The sequence below is a fragment of the Mesoplodon densirostris genome, chromosome 6 (genome assembly GCF_025265405.1).
Source record: "Mesoplodon densirostris isolate mMesDen1 chromosome 6, mMesDen1 primary haplotype, whole genome shotgun sequence".
NCBI lineage: Eukaryota > Metazoa > Chordata > Mammalia > Artiodactyla > Ziphiidae > Mesoplodon > Mesoplodon densirostris.
Genome location: NC_082666.1, coordinates 3140177 through 3157245, shown reverse-complemented (window position 1 = coordinate 3157245; position 17069 = coordinate 3140177). Strand labels below are relative to the sequence as shown.

General features: G+C 60.3%; 1 protein-coding gene across 5 annotated transcripts in view; it reads right to left on the bottom strand.

The window, feature by feature from the left end:
• The window catches only part of COL5A1 (collagen type V alpha 1 chain), a 159781-nt gene extending 149569 nt beyond the window's left edge, over positions 1-10212 (bottom strand). For 4 of the 5 annotated variants that reach the window (XM_060102018.1, XM_060102019.1, XM_060102022.1 and 1 more), the window contains exon 1: positions 9696-10211. In XM_060102018.1, coding sequence (XP_059958001.1) covers positions 9696-9813 — 118 coding nt within the window. In that variant the 5' untranslated portion in view covers positions 9814-10211. Of the gene's footprint in view, positions 1-9695 lie in introns of all 5 variants that reach the window. The other variant, XM_060102023.1, reaches the window with a different exon arrangement.
• Between the last annotated feature and the right edge of the window lie 6857 nt (positions 10213-17069).

Below are 17069 nucleotides of genomic sequence, written 5' to 3'. Positions count from 1 at the left end.
CCCAGGCCTCCGGCTGGAACATTCCTGGGGGTTCCGAATGCTGATGTCGTGGCTTTAACACATGGCAACATAATGACAAGAGCCTTTAGTCCTCCCAGTAGGCCTCTGAGATGGGTATTAGTTTATGCCCACTTCACAGATGGGGTATGGAGGCGCAGAGAGGCTTTCCTAGGTGCCTCAGCGCCTGTGCTGAGCCCAGGCACACCGGGACAGGCAGGAAGCAAGGGGCCTGCCCTCTCGGCTCACCAGGGAGCTGAGAGCCTGGGGGTCGGCGGCGCTCACCCTCCCACTTAGGGCACTGGACCTGGCTGAGGCTGAGCTCCTTCTCTGTGTCCCTCGGGTGGGGATGCCCACCGTCCCTCCCCCACTGAGACGGAAGTACTCACTCTTGATGTGCGGTGAACACAGAGGAATAGCTGCGTGAGACCTGACGTCAGGGATCGGCTTCAAAGTAACTGGGCAGGCGGGAGTGGGTGGCGGCTGGACCACGAGAGTGTCCTTAGGCGGATCCTCACCGAACCCACGAGGACCGAGGGGATCTGCTGTGCTGTTTGAAACGTCCCCGAACAACAACGACGGCAATAATAATAACAACGCTCTCAGAGCCGAGCCCGAATAAACCTTCCCACTTGAGGCTCCGTACTGCCCTCTTGCAGAATAAGTCTTTCCTTAGGAGAAGGGCAAGCTTGCCCCCAGGCAGGGAAGGAAAGCAAAGCATCACTGCTCCTTCCAGAGAGCGGGGCCACCGTGAAGAAAGCGGGGAGGACACGGTGGGTGGGGAGCATCTGTCTCTTCCTCTCTTCCTCCCTGGCACGCCTCCCCTCGGAGGTGCCGCCCCCGCCATCATTTATGCTGACACCTGCAGTCCACCTGTTTCAGGTGAGGGAGGAGGTCCTGAGAGAGTACTGGCCGCCCTCCCACGCCCCCTCCTCTCGGTCGGCTCCAACTCCTCCCCCCGAGATCCTGGCATCGCTGGGCAGAGCCGCCCCACCGCCTTGCCCGGGTGTGAGCCCTGCATCCCCACCCCAGGTCCTCCCGAGCACCAGTGTCCTCACACTGAGGACCCCAGGATGCTCCTCGGGATGCCAGAGTTAACTGGCATGTAGCCATTGCCCAAGCAGTGCTTTCTGAGCTAAACGGCCACAATTTAAACTATGAACCTAAATAACATTAGTAATAATTCCCTGGAAAAGAATTACATTTAGAAGCCCTGTTCCCTGCACTTCCAGCCAGGAATGAGCTATTCACCCTGCCTTTTCGATGTGAACATTTTCTGGTCTCAAAGGCATGGAAGGCGCAATGCCCCTTCCTCCCCGCTGCTCAAAACCAACCGGGACCCTCTCTCCCTAGAAGAGCAAGGTCTACACAGGGCACTGACGCCGGAGGCTGTCTACTCCACCCGCATCCCAGGAGCACACAGAACTGCCTCGAAGGAGGAAGCCAGAACTGCCCGTCAGCATTTCAGATTCTCCCCAAAGAAAAAAAGTGCAAGAGAAGAGAAGTAACAGTAAGGCGGGTCCCAGAGACTTCACCCCAGCGGACATGAGGACAATATCTCCCCAGGCAGGGCCCTTGCAAACTGAACCTGGGGGCCCAGGGCCAGAAATGGCCCATCTTTCCTTCTCGGCTGCACCCTCCCCTGTGCAGGGCTCTGGGCCCCGGCCAGCTCTCCCCTCACCTGCCACCCAACAGGGTCCCCTAACGGACCCCCGGGAGCCAGGGCCCCAGGTCCCACTGGTGCACAGCTGCCCACTAGCCTCCCAAAGAAGGAGACCTTGACATTTAGCAAGACAGGACGGTACGCACACCCAGTTTTATGCATCAGAAATGAAGGAGGAATTGAGGCCGAGGTGCAGAGGCTACTCACAGTTGGTGGAGGCCGTGGACCTCTTTCTGAAGCGCAAGGACCCTGCCACCAAGGGACTGTCCCACGGCAAAGAAGAGCTGGAAGCTGCTGGAGCCCCCCTGACCTGGCACCTGCTATCAGTTTATATGCCGGTAATGACCTACACCAAGGCGGGGCGTGCTTTTCACTGGGATACAGAGGGCAACCATCACTCCTTTGTGCCAGCTGGGCCCACAGGGCCTCCCCTTGCACATCTGCAGGATGGGGCCAACCCCACCTGGTCCAGGTGCACCCCAGAGCAGGGCACTCCACAGGTAACACCCCAGAGCAGGGTTTGGTTAAATATGAACAGGAGTCAGAGGACAGACACACATGGGAAAGTGCCACTTGCCTCCACCAAGGGACTCCTCCCTTCAAACGCATGGGGTGGGACCCCAAAAGCCGCAGGCCCTGGCAAAACGGGCTGGTCTCTGATTGGCCAGAGCCCCACTGGGGCTGGCAGTTACCTCCCTCTGATTGTCCAGAGCCCCACTGGCGGCTGGCAGCTACCTCCCTCTGACTGGCCAGTGGCCCAGGGGCTGGCAAGTGCCTCCCTTTGATTGGCCAGAGCCCCACTGGGGCTGGCAGGTACCTCCCTCTGATTGGCCAGAGCCCCACTGGGGGCTGGCAGGTACCTCCCTCTGATTGGCCAGTGGCCTAAGGGCTGGCGGGTGCCTCCCCCTGATTGTCTGGCGGCACCACTCTACTAGCTGATGAATGTTTCACTACCTCCCACTTTGCACTTCACTGGATACAATCGCCTGTTCACAGGTCTGATTCCCTCACTGCACCGGAAGCTCCTGCAGGGCTGGGATGTTCACGTACCGCTCACCTGTGCACCTGCTGCCTGGTGCCCGGCACAGGTCTGCCTCACATTAGAGGTCTGCAAATGCTTCAAGCACAGCCACTGTCACTCCGGAGTTCTCCACAAAGGACCAGCCTCTCCTGCATCTCCTCTGCACCCACACAGGAAAGGATTCCACTAAAGCCTCACCCACCGCCCTCTGGGTTACCCTGCCAGCAGAGTGGAAGACAATGGCTTCCCACCTTCCATTCAGATTAAAGTGCTCACTCTTTTTCATTGTTAGGTCACTAGTTTTCCAACGCAAGAGTCAGAGGTTTTAGCTAAATCACTCCCGTCACATACGCATATTTTGATGTCATTTTATAGCATTTATAAAAAAATTAATAAAGAGACCAATAAAATCCCTATTGCCAAGGTGCAGGCAGAACAGGACAGAAGAGTGAATTTCCCCCAAAAGAACACAGGTCTAGGAGACAGGAAATAAAGGAATCCCCCATTTCATGCACAGAGACATCGCAGAAAACGGGCCCCTGGAGCTCTGTGTAATGAGACGTGGAGAAAAGTGGGTCAGACTGTGGTTCCATTTCTTAGGTCTGAGTCACCAAAGAGTGGCGACATTTACTCCTACTGTGGGTTATGACATAGGTTGGGAACCTGCCAGAAAAACTACTGGGTGAGTCTAAGCTGATGGGATGACGGCTCAGACAGCAAGACATAATGTAACACGGAGCGACCCCCCCATCACCCCACCACGAATCCCCACGCATCCAACAGAGCATTCATTCATTCATTCTATGGACTTTGCCCCAGACGCCGGGGTGCGCGGGTGCAGGAACAGCGTCTGAGTTAGCAAACCCCCGCCGCACCCGCCCCGGATGTCCCTCCAGATCACCAGCCATCACCCACGGTCATGTCTCCGGGGCAGAAGACCAGAGTCTGAGGTGGGACGTGGGCAGGTCCATTCCCATCCCTGCGGCCCCCATTCCTCCTTGTACAGTGGGGGTGGCCTGAGGAAGAAGGGGAGGGGCGTGCTGCACGTGACCCGCCCCTCGACTGCTCCAGGATGCAGGCGCCTCCGTGCTGGGGCTCGGACCGCAAAAGTAGCGGCAAGCGCTCCAATAAACTCACCGGGGGCTGTGTAACCCCTTTTCATGCTCACCCGTGAGGGGGCACCAGGGTGACTGTTCACAGGACAGTGAGGGGGTGACTCATACAGCCAGCCAGTAAGCAGAGCCAAGAACTCACCCTGGACCCCAGACCTGCTGCTGCCTGGGGGCCCCGGGAGGACGTAACAGTGACAGCAGTGACAGGGGCTTGCTCTGAGCTTTGGACACGCTATGGACTGAACCCTCTCGAAAATCCTGCAGGAGTCACAGCCATCACCCCTTCCTGCAGATGGGGAAACTGAGGCAAAGTGCACCGCTGGTGGGGGTGGGGTGGGACGTGGGCCCAGGCCGTCCAGCTCCAGGCCGCCGGCCCCGAGCCGTCACCCACACCGGGTCTCCAGGCCGTGTCCTGTGGCAGGGGCAGCTCTGCCTAGGAGAAGGGCCAATGCAGGCTCTGCCTTCAGGACCTCAGTATCTCCACGAGCCAGGCCAGAAAGCTTAAAACTAACATTTGGCCAAGTGCTGACACCAGATGAGTCGATTACAGGGGAGAAATAAACAGAGGGAGAAGCAGAAGCTATAATATAACATCGCCCTCCTGTGAGCAAAAAAAGACTCATCAGATTATCAGACCCAGCTGGACTGAGTTTGTCCTGGGGCTGGACCCAACGCCTCGTGGCTGCCCAGTGGGCTCCGTGGCCACGGGTCATCTCCTCGTCTCCGACCCGGCAGGAGTGGGGCACGATTAAGGAGAGAGATGCGGCCTTGCCGTGAGCACCTCAAACACACCAGGCCCTGCCTGAGCAGACCCTGGAAACACATGGACCTGTGCATGGATGTGGGTGTGCATACTCGTGTGCACGTGTACACCCCCACACACGGACATGTCACACACACAGGCACACACATGCATCCACACACACACTCACATCACTAGCACACACATGCTTGGACACACACACACGCACACACAGGTGTACAACCCTGCAATGGGCTTGTAAAGCATTTTCACATACGTTGCCTAGGGTGACCTTTACTGTGACCCCACGAGGTGTCGTGGGAAATGGACCCACCGAGCATATGGGGGTGCTGAGGAGAGTGAGGGGGGCTCAGGCTGAGTCACTTGTGGATGGCAGAGCCCTGGGGGTCTCACCAGCCCCCAGAGCCTCCTTGGACGGACACGCCTCCCTCAGCTGGGCTCCCGCTGGAATACTTGCATTTAAAAGAGGATTGTGGGGCTTCCCTGGTGGCGCAGTGGTTGAGAGTCCGCCTGCCGATGCAGGGGACACGGGTTCGTGCCCCGGTCTGGGAGGATCCCACATGCCGCGGAGCGGCTGGGCCCGTGAGCCATGGCCGCTGAGCCTGCGCGTTCGGAGCCTGTGCTCCGCAACGGGAGAGGCCACAACAGTGAGAGGCCCACGTACAGCAAAAAAATAATAATAATAAAAAAATAAAAGAGGATTGTGGGGCTTCCCTGGTGGCGCAGTGGTTGAGAGTCCGCCTGCCGATGCAGGGGACACGGGTTCATGCCCCGGTCCGGGAGGATCCCACATGCCGCGGAGCGGCAGGGCCCGTGAGCCATGGCCGCTGAGCCTGCGTGTCCGGAGCCTGTGCTCCACAACGGGAGAGGCCACAGCAGTGAGAGGCCCGTGTACCGCAAAAAAAAAAAAAAAAAAGAGGATTGTGGCAACCCTACGCTTTTTCCTTTTGCAGAAACACCACCCAAAACAGTAACCATAATAAGACCCTCCGCTCATCAGGGGCTTCCTGTGCCTTGACATTCCACACGCGGTCTCTGTAGATCGCCTCAGTCTCCATAACCACCCTCAAAGCAAGAAAATCATTTCTCCCCATTTTCCAGAGAGGAAAGCTGAGGCACGGTGGCTGGCCCCCGCCCAGCCAACCCCTTAGAGGCAGAGGAACCATCCACGCTGCCCTGGGTTCAACAATCTAACTGCCAAGGACTGTCCCCCCACGTCCCTGCCTCGCGAAACAGGGGACCCAAAGCGCGCAGGACCCGCCCAGGCCAGGGCAGGCGGCATCCGTCAGATCATCTCTTAAACCAGAGAGGGTTAAGGAAGGCCCCGGCCTCCCTCCTGTCCCCTCAGAGGCCCCCTCTATCTCACAGCGGCCACTTCTGCTGGCAGAGCACTGTCGGGGCAGGCGGTGCTGGAGGCGCCCTGCCAACCAAGTTAATGAGGGGCTTTCCAGCCAAGGGAAGCAGCTCCGGGAGAACAGTGCAGCCGCGGGGTGGGATGTCCTGCGGGGAAGAAGGCACGGAGGAGACAAAAGCCAGAGGTGGAGGAGGGCACCTGCGAAGGAGGCCCTTTGGAACAAAAGGACGGGGAAGAAGAAAGGGAAGGTCAAGTGTAGCATCACCTCCTCCAGGAAGCTGCCCCAGATCTCCCCACGGGGGCCAACCCTCCAGACAGGCTCGGCAGGAGAATGAACAGTACAACGAACGGTGTCCACATGCGTGCCTCGCACCAGCCTGTGGGCCCTGGAGCCAGGCGCTCTATCACCCCAGCCTTCCCACAAGCAGGCCCGGCGCAGGCAAAGCCTCCAGGGGTCATCGGGTCACGCCAGTGAGTGAAAGGCCTGGTGAAAGGGGAGTGGAGACTGCAGGCCCCGGGTGCCCCTGGATGGCGTTCGGATAAAAAGCAGGGGTGTAAGGGGCAGGAAGGCACCGAAACAGTCTGCTGGGGCCAAATGGAACCCCTCCCTGGTCCCAGGGCCGTGTCTGGGCTGAGCCCCAGGCTGACAGCAGCTCCAGGCACTGGGCCTCCCCCGTGGAGAAGCTCACTCAGCGCCCAGGTGCAGAGACCAGACAGACCCAGAGTGTGCGGTCCCAGCCCCCTGTTGCCCGGGCCTCTCAGAGTGCCAGCCCCACCCCCTCACCTTGCAGGCCGGGATGAGGGTCCAAGGAGATGATGTGGGCACAGGGCTAAGAGCAGACCAGGCAAGTGCCAGCAAATTCATTCCAATCGGTACCACGGGTGCGGGTGTCTCAGGAGCCAGGGACCCTGCCCTGCTCTGCGTTGCAAATCCCAGGCTCCACTGTGGGTACGGCAATGGGGCCTCGGGGTGCGCGTGACTCATCCTCGACCCTCGGGGGCTCCGAGCGAGTCTGTGCTGTCACCGTTATTCAGTGAGGGGCGGGGGGCAGTGGGTGTCTGTTCCCCACAACCCTCTGCTCCACCCAACAAGGTCCGTGACCCAGGGAAGAGGCAGGGGTGGGAGATGGGGCCAGACAGCCAGAGGGCAGGGGCGGGGCAGGCGGGCATCAGCTGTGCTCCGCTAAGGGCGTGGCTGTGAGAGTCCAGAGATAGCTGAAGGGTGGGGTAACGGGGCAGGCTCTGGCCAGCACCCCAGGAACAGCCATGGAGCGACATCACGGGACAAGGGAACTTTGTGCTTCCGCACAAGGAAGAAACTCCTGCCCGTGGTCACGGCCGGGTGGTCACGGCGACCCGAGCTCCAAGCCCTGCAGCCACTAAAATCTGGACCAGAGGAGACACAGGCTTCGGGGAATCAGCTTGGCTTCTGAACTCCTCCCACTGGCTGCTCTTTTATGGGGAGGAGGGGGAAGGGGAGGAGAAGATGGAAAAGGCTGTCTTTTCAGCCAACTTGATTGAGTCAGAGGAAATTTAACCATTTGATGTCTGTCAAGTCCCACAAAATTTGGACAACTCTTCCCACCAAATTATTGCCAAGAGCGATCACGTGACGGGCGTCAACCAATGATGTGCCGGGGAGATGACCTCAATTTCCAAATATTGGGGTCATGTTTCATTTCACTTACTCTCCTTTGCCCGTTACAATGTTAAACGGCCCCAAATGCAATCTGACTTTTCATTCCTTCACACGCTTGGCCAAGAAGAAGGTAGGAAAAAGAGCCATGTTCAGCGGGAACTCAAAAAACATCTGGTGGATCTCAAAATGGAGAGAAGAGCTGCCTGCGGATGGCCCCTCCTGCCCCCCCGCCCGCCCCCGCGTGTCAGCGGACAGCCGTTCCCGCTGGCCACGCACTGAGGATGACTTCCAAAAGGGTCCCACCCTCGTGGCGGTGAGGGGAGGTCTGTGAAACCCACCCAGAGAGGTGGCTTCTTCACAGGCTCTCAGCGTCTTTTCGACAAGAGCAAAACGTCCAGCTCCACAGCCACGGTCCAGGCATCCACCTCATGCCACACTCAGTTAGGAAGGGAAACCGGAGACGGGCGGGGGGCAGAGATGGGGAGTGGGATAAACAGCCGACCCCAAACCCAGGCGAACGCATGCTCTGTGTGCTCCCCAGCCAGTGCTCAGCCCCGGCTTTTGGGGGTGGCGACTCCCCTGAAAGATTCCCACCTGACTTCCTAGGGGAAAGCCCGGCAGAGGAGCTGTGACAGGGCTATGGCCCTGGGCCTACAGGGGTCCCATGACCACATGCCCACCCTGCTCCGTGCCACTTTTCTGGAGGCCGCTACTGTCCCCCACCTCCAGTGATCCCGGGAGAAACACAAAGCCAGTTAGCCTGGGATCCAGGGCACGTAGGTGGTAGCCCAGGGCTAAGACCCCAGGTCCCCAGAGCCAGGCCAGGCTCCCCTCCGCTCCCCCAGCCCCTGACTGGCTGGACACCCTGATTCCTGCTCACCCCCTCTGGCCCACCAAGCACTCACTGTACCAGGAAAAAGGGAGAGAATGTCTTAACTGGCCAGTGGAACACGGAAGTGATGCTTCCCACATGTCTTCAAATGACAAAGCGGAGGAGAGAAGAGCGGAGACAGTAAAGCGGTGTCTTCTCACAGGGGGCCCCTGGCTGGTCCTGCTGTCCACCGGGCCACGGTCCCATCCCTCTGCCCGCACCTTCCTTGACCCTGCGACAGCGGCTCTGAGCCTCGTCTCCGCATCTGTTAACGGGGCCCCAGAGGACTTTTGGGGCCTCGGGCTCCGACGACTGAGGCTTGTGAAGTCCCATCCCACAGATAACCACAAAAGGTGATGCTTAGAAAAACCACTGTCCCGTCAGGAAGCTGTGTGGGAGAGAGCTGGAGCTGCAAGCATCCAGGCTGGCACACTGTCAGTGCTGGCCTGGTGGACGCCATCCACTGGAGACAGCTCCTTCTAAGGGCAGACCTCTGGCAGAAGAAATCCCACATCTGTGTGTCATCTGAACCCCTCACAGCCAAGACTCCGAGAGCATCTCCCGCCTTTGCTCCAAGAATCCCGTCTCTGGGCAGCTAACCCAAGAAAAACTGCCTTCCAAGAGGTCGAGAGGTGGGATTAGAGCAGGGCTGCTCCACCACCCGCCCGGGGCTCCCCGGTACCACTCACTGAGTACTTAGATGGTGGGGACCACAGGAAGCTCTGTTTCCTGAGAAAGGGAGAGTCAGCCGGGTCTGGAGGTAGAGGAAGAGGGTGCTTGGAGAAGTCCTGGGCTGGGGGCTCAGCTGCTGGGATTCTCCCCAGCGGCCCCCCATCCCAGGAGGCCCGGCCGGAACTGGCCCGCTGCGACTCTAGGGGGCGACCCTTCCCGGGTTTCAGGAAAGGAAGTTCTGCAGCGGGGCTGTGTGGGCCAGAGCTGCGCGCTTGTGATGTGGGACAGAGAACGCAAAGTTTCGGGACAAAAGTGTGCCTGCCTGGTGGACAAGCCCTCTGGCTGATCCAACACAGAGCCCTTCCTCGGCTCCCCGACAGCCCCACCCGCCGGCCCGTCTGGCGTGGGGAGTATTGTGCCGGCGCGTTTCCCTCTCCGGGGCCCCCAGCGAATGGCATTCGGAGTCCCGGCCCGTGCATTCCACAGCCCAGGGGGGGAAGGTCGGGCACGCGCGGAAGAGGCCGGGCGCCCTGGGATGACAGCCGCGCTGGCCCCGGCCCCCCGGCCCCCGGCCCCCCGCGCCCAAGCGCCCCGCGCCCTTACCTGCGCGGCTCGGAGGCGGCGCCCACAGCAGCAGCAGCAGGAGCAGCAACGGCGGGGACAGCAGCGGGGCGCCCGGGAGGAGCGGGCTGCGCGCTTTCCAGCGGGTGTGGACGTCCATGCCGGCGGGGCGCGGGCGCGAGTTGGGCGCGCGGGGACGCACGGGGCGCGGGGCACAACTCAGGGGGCCGGCACAGCTTTAGACAGTCATGGGAGCAGCCGCCGGCCCGTTCTCTTTGTGGTGGCGGCTCTCTGGAGGGTCGGCTGGCGCGCTCGCCCACGGGCGGGAGGGCTCGACCTTGGCCCGCGGGGCGGCCGGGACCCCGTTCGGCTCGCTCGCCCTGGCCTCCCCCACCTCCTCCGATCCCTTCTGGCCTCCTCCTCGCCGCCGCCGCCGCCGCCGCCGCCGCCCCGCGACTCGCTCCCCGTGGGCGCTGCGCTCGCGTGAGGTCCTGCGCCGGCCGCGGGGACGAACGAGGAGTGCGGACCTCGCCTCGGGCGCCGAGCACTTTTCCCCCTTCCCCTCCCTCCCTCTCTCTGGGAAGGCACCCGCGGAGGCCGTGGCTCCCCCGCGCCCGCAGCAAATCAGAGCCGGCGCTGGGCTCGGCCGGGCCGGCCCCCGCCTCCCACTGGGCGCCGCGGGCGAGGGGGTGGGGCCAGCGGGCGAGCGGCAGCGAGGAAGGGGCTGGCCCGGGGCGGGCGGGGACTCGGCGAGGGCCCGGCGCCCCCTGCTCTGACGGCGAGCGCGGGCGGGCGGGGCCCGGCGGCCCACGCTGCACCCCGCTTTCCCCGCTCCAGGTGCCCGCACCTGGCCGAGCCCCAGAACCAGTGTGCAGGGGCCCCGAGTTCGATCATTTGGGGTTTAAAAAGGACGTTGCAGCTCACCCCGCCAACTTTTTCGTTTACTTGGAGTTCAGAACTCTTCTGGGTGGAGACTGAACTTCCAATCCAGCCAGATCGGGGCGCCCAAGACTGTGGCAGACATGTCCACCCCGAGAGAGACGACCCGCCCTCCACCTTCCCCCACTGCAGATTGGGCATCCGTGCCCAGGCTGGGGTCTAGGCTCCCAAGAGCTCTCCGAGGGAGCTCGGATGCCACACATCCTGGATATTAATCAGGCGAACTTGGCCAGCACCCCCTCCCCACTCCCTCCCTCCTACTGCGTGGAGACCCCTCTGCCACAAAAAGGAAAGCAAAGAAGACACTCCTTTGGGAGGGGTTGGGGCGCTGCTGCCCTGGTACTGCCACTGGGCACTGCCTCTCTCCCTCCGCTTCTTTAAGCCTTGGTGAGGTCTCCCTGGAGTCGGTAGCAGCCCCTCCCACCTGGCTCCCCACATAACCTGCTGGAACCCCGCTCACACCCCTTCCTCGAAGAGCAACAGAGCTGGTTTTTAAAGAGGAGGGAAGGTGAGTCAGGGGGCTTTTCAAACCCTAAGCCATCCGCACCCCCTTTGAACAAATAGTTCAGCCAGTGATGCCCAAGCAGTGCTCCCTGCCTCCAGTTACATCTCCAGACTGGGCGTGAAATTCCCCAAATGCCCTTTAACTCCCATCATTCTGGAAACAGGAAGGGAGGGGAGGTGGGCAGAGGTTAGGTTTGCTGGGATGGCCACGTCCTGCCTCTTGAGCCAGGTGGTGGTTCACTGGTGCTACCCTGATGGTCCACATCTGCCCCACGTGCCCTTCGCGGCACTAAATGTTGCCCGGGAAAAGGATGAGACTCACAAAGCAAAGCTAAATGGTCCTTCTGGTTTTTTATAGTCCTTTGTTGTTGTTTTACAACCTGTATAAATCAAATATATGATCGGGGAAATGTGTGTGTGCATGTGTGTCTGTGTGTGTAAGTTGTGTGTGTTGGTTCCGCTGGAGCTGGTCCTTTGTGTGCCTTAATGAGAGGGAAATTCCATCAGACACTCCCTGAGCCCCCAGCTCCACCTGGCCACTGGAACGCCCCCCCCCACCAGGGGAAGGCCAGCTTCTCCCAAAGACTTGGGATGCTACCATAGGTCAGTGGTCTAGTTATCAGAAGATAGTGCAGACTCAGGACTCCAGTTTCCCCCAAGGACACAGGGTACTCCTTCTGTGACAGTTACAGGTGCCTCTGTGCTGGCCAGCCAGCCCTCCCAACACCTGGAACTCAAGGCGGGTATCTGGTGCCTCAAGAGCTGTTAGTCAAGGGACTCCCAGGGTCCCCCAGCAAGCTGACCTCACAGTAATGAGAAAGCTTGAGACAAAGGTGGGCTCATCCACAGCTGGACTTGGGTGAGGAGGTAAGTTTCTATCCCACCGGAAAACTCAAAAAAAATCCCCAAACTGAGCAGCCTGACCTATCTGCCCAGGACTGTAGGAGAGTAACTGTGACGCCTGGTCACGATTGTTATTCCAGTGGGAACAGCAGGAGTACCAGCCAGCCACATGTGTTTCCCACTTTAAAGCCACTCTTGCATCAGGTCACACACAGCAGTAGGGAATACTGTCATTTCTCCCCTCTACAGACAAGGAAATTGCGGATCAGAGAGGGTAAAGGACTTACCCAAAGTACCAACCCATCCATCCGTGGCCGAGCCTGAATTTGAAACCAGATTTACCTTCAGGCGGGAAAGATGCTGATCGCCTTGACCAGATCCTTGCAACAATGCCCGGTGGTGGTTGACCCCAAGCAGCATCCCTTGGCCCTCCCATAACTGATTAAATTGAAGAGTCCTTTGAAAACTGTTTATTTCACTCTGGGCTCTAGGATGTCTGCAGTGAGCAAGGCACCCATCCCCCTGGCCAGCCCCCAACCCAGTCTCTTCCCCTCAACTCCTGTACGGTGAGCAGCACCTGCTTGCCTGTGTGCCTCCCTCCTCTCCTGTAATTACTGCCACGTTCCCACCCGGTCCCTCCCTGTGCGTGGACTTCTACTCATGGTGCTCCACCATGGGAGGGACTCACCACCATCCAGGGTTCTGCACACCCCTGGTCGCCCATGGCTGGGTATCTCCCATGGTGCCTGGCAGGCCAGGTGTGCCCCCAGCTTTGCACCTGGGACCTGCTGCCCACCTTCTCTCTCCTTCCTCTGCTGGAAGTTCTTCTCAACGATTTTTTTTTTCTTTTCTTTTTTTTTTTTTTTGGCTGTGTCGGGTCTTAGTTGTGGCACGCGGGATCTTTTCATTGCGGCATGGGGGCTCTTTGTTGGGGCGTATGGGCTTCTCTCTAGTTGTGGCTCATGGGCTCCAGAGCACATGGGCTCTGTAGTTGTGGCATGCAGGCTTAGCTGCCCCGCAGCATTTGGGATCTTAGTTCCCATACCAGGGATCGAACCCAAGTCCCCTGCACCGGAAGGAGATTCTTCATCACTGGACCGCCAGAGAAGTCCCCCCTCATTGATTTTTTTCAAGCGGCAGAGTCGTGGTTCTCAGCGTCCATGACAAGCCCCAAGTGTTACCCTCTTGTGGGTTGTTTCATTTCCCACCCTCCCACCTTAAGGGGCCACCCAGCCTCCCAGGGTCATCGCCTGGCTGGGAAAAGCCTGGGGAAGCGCTCCGGGACAACTGGGATCCTTCTCTCCTTCCCCCTCTCACAGGCAGGAGCTCACAGTCCCACAGAGGAGGTGGAGGAACCCGGTTACCTGCTTGCCCTACAAGAGTTCATGGTCCACTGGGCCCAGGAGGGAATGGGGAGCTGCTGCCTGGTGGAGTGAGGGGCTGGAGCTACCCCCAGTTACTCACAGCAGTGGAAGTGTCCTCGAGGTTCCCTCAAGCTGCCCAAGGAGGATGCTCCAAACCTGCACCCCGCACCCGTGGCCGCAGCTGCATCCTGCAGTGGGTGTCTGAGGCCAGGCTAACTCCAGAGTTCCAGACTCAGCTGCAACCCCAGCGGCAGGAACCGCCGGCCGGAGGTGGGTCCTTGGGCCAGTGAGTCCTCACCTCTGCGCCCCAGTGCTGTTTCCTGGTAAGTGGGGTGAGGAAGCCAGCCTCCGGGGATCCCTGTGGAGCTTGGAGGAGAAGCCAGGAAGGAAGGCCTACAAAGCCCTGCTGGGCATTGGGAGGCTCCGGTGCCCCCTCCTTCCCCCTGCATTCTGCAGCTGGGTGGTCTTCCTCCGACCCCTCTGAGCCTTCTGCTGGATCCTTCAGGGCTTCACTCCATTCACCTGCACCACTGGCTCAACAGAGTAAAATCGCTCCCTCGGGGGCAGGAGCACACAGAAGCTGGGAGCGGTGAGACTTGCTCCAGGTCCAAAAGTAGGGGGAGGCGTGGCCAAGCCTGAACCCAGAGCTCCTGCCGGGGCCCCCAACCCCGTGTGAGCCTGCTCTCCAGGACGAGGGGGGCTGTTGGTCAGAGGGCCGCCAGGCTGGCTCCAGGGTCCCCCTCCTTTGCCTGCACTGCCCCCGACTGACCTTCCAGCCCTGGGCCCTGCCCACTGCCCCTGCAGTGCTGGGGCTTCAGCACACCAGGGATGGCTGCCCCGCCCACCCAGTCAGCAGGGCTCTCCCTCCATGCTGGGGTGGGGTGGCTGTTAATCCCAGAGGACTCTCCACAGCTACTAGGGGAAATGCACCGCTTTAAGGCCTCCACTTTGACACAGTGAAGGAGCCGGGGAGAGAGCCTAGCCAGGCCGGTCAACGGCCAAGGGCAGCTCCCAAGATGCCAGGCTTCTCAGGGTATCAGTTTCCTAGGGCCACTCTAACAAAGTGCCCCAGACTGGGTGGCCTGAACAACAGAAATGTACTCTCATCCCGGAGGCTGGAGGTCGAGCTCAGGGTGTGGACAGGGTTGGTTCTCCTGAGGCAGCTCCTGGGCTTGAAGACGACCCTCTTCTCCCGCATCGTCCCTCTGTGCGGGTCTTGTCCTAATCTCTTCCTATAAGGACAACCAGCCACACTGGACGAGTTCACCTGAAAATGAAGATGGCTTCATTTTACCTTTGTCTCTTCTTTAAAGGCCCTTTCACCAAAGACAGTCACATCCTGAGGTGCTGGGGTTCAGGGTTCAATAGGTGAATCTGGAAGCGGGGCACATAATTCAGCCCACAACACCTTGGCAGTCCTAGTCTGTGGGCCTTTCGGAGACACCTAGTGATGGGGGCTGTCTGTTCTCCAGAACAACAGGGACATTCTGATGCCCATGGGGGTGGGGGCAGGACCCTGCCCAGCGGGAGGGACCTGGATGGCGGCTCACCCTGGTTGTTGGTCCAGGCCTGCCAACAATCTCGCCCCTTCTGCACGTGGAGCTAAGTGTCTTGTCTGTGAGGCTGTCCACGCCGGGCAAGGGAGTGCGGGGGCGGGCGGTGTGAGGGGGCAGAATGCGGCTGAGACACAGCCACCTCCTGCAGAGGCTCCACGCCGGGGTCTCCTCTCTCCATCCCTAACCACGGCACCTTGCCCTTCCCGAGGAGAGGCCCAGGGCTGCAGGGAAATGCACCGCAGTCCCCGTGACAAGTGTGGGCAGGTGCAGCCCAGCACCGTGGGTGGAGCCAGGCCTCGGAAGGCCACGTTGTCATGCCACGTGGTCCCTCCCTCCAGGGGCCTGATCTCGGCATCCCGGGCTGCCCCCAGCCGGTGTTCCATTTGCTGGGTGAACCAGAGAGTGAGTGGGGCTGTGCTGGAAAGAGTTGGCACAGGGAATCAGGGGCCTGTGCTCTGGTCCTGGTTGTCACACTGCACTCCAGGGCCCCGTGATTGCACCTAAAATCCTATGGGTTTTCTCTAACGGTTTACCCGTCAAGCCCCCCTCCACTGTGTCGAAATTTCCACAGCTCCGAGAAGTGAAGGCCTCTTCACCCAGCCAACCCAGAGTCCAGCAAAGGAGCTATTTCCCTCCCAGGGCTCACGTCCAGGACCAGCAGCCCTGTACAAGCAAACCAGTCAACGCTCAGCCGCTGGCATCGCGCAGACCCAACACTCAGGCCCACCTGAGGCTGGAGTTCTTCGTGGCTGCACAGCGCCGACCCAAGGCCAGGCAGCATGGTTCTCAACGACCAGGGAGCCGCCCCCCATCGAGGGCAGGGATAGGACAGCATAACTGCCAGGGCCGCCCACAACAGACGCGCCCAGGACCGGCTGAGATGTGATGGGTGAGTCAGGCCTGTCGGCCCCTCACTGCATGGCCCTCTCCCTGCTCCGTGCGGCACAGCTGTTCCCATGTCATGCCCTCAATGTTTCTTTCGGGGGCCAAGTAAACTTCACAAAATAATGGAATTTCCAGACAAAATGGACCGTGATGGGCACCAGTCGGGCTTTGGACACATAGAGCGAGTTTACAATTGTTCAGACGACAGGATGTGGATCCACCTCTCCCGGCCTCAGACTCGCTGGGCACGTTACCCTCCTGGAGATGTTTTCTAGACAAAGGTTGGGTTTGCAGCCCAGAAAAACGTCAGTTGGAAAAATCCCTGTGGACTCTTGGTAAGAGCAGTCTGTGTGAGTGAGAGGTGCCCAGAGGTAAAGGGCTCCGTTCCCCAGACACAAAGGGCATTTCTAGACTCTGCCCAGGACAGCGTCTGCAGAACATCAGGCTCTCATCCCATCGTCCCCGCCGGCCCACACGGGACCCCACCTTGGGAGGTGAAGGCACAGGTGTCCACGGAGCCCGGAGCAAATGGCCCTCTGTGTTCATGGAGCTGACTCAGACCCCAGTTTCCTGGTCTGGAAAATGGGCCAGGAGAGACCCCTTTGCAGGCTGTGTGATTGCTTTTGGGGGGGTGATGCAGGGATTGTTCCAGGCACAGAGCACGTGCTCATGATCAGGGAACAGAACCTCAGAGGGGTTAAGGCGCTGACCGGTGAGTGGAGGCAAGGGGGGCCCAGCCCCACGTCTGAGCTCTGGCCACTCCCTGGCCTCAGTGCCCTGTGTGCCTCTTGGGTCTGTGGGCTCAGGAAGAGGAGAGCCGGCAGAGGTGCTTTGCAAACCGTGAGAGGTTGCCGCTCTCAGCTGCCACGGGGGCCGATGTGCCCTTGGGGATCTGCACTCCTGTGGCCCTGCAGGGAGCGGTGGCTACCGAGGCCCTAGCTGAGCCCCCCGAGCCCCTCCCTGCAGGGGAAGCCCACTCCCACGCCTGGTTGGTGGGTGGGTTCCCGGCCCTCTTGCCTTGCGTGGATTCAAAGCAGCTCGGAAGGGCCTCTGCTGTAGCTGCGTGGACCCCTGCCTGGGCCTGCCGCCCTCGCCCTCCCTGTAAGGCCCTGTGAATGCGGGCCCCGGGCTCAGAGCCAGGAGCCTGGTCAGACACCATCTCCGAGGCAGTTCTCCCCGCGGGCAGCTGGAGCTCGGAGCCTGGGGCTCGGGGGCTCAGGGCAGGGCAAGTGCCCTGGTGGGGGAAGCAGAGACGGCTGTGGGCTAGCGTCCGAGGGCTCCGACCTCTGGGGGGCTGGGGGCTCCCCGAGGAGGTGACACTGAAG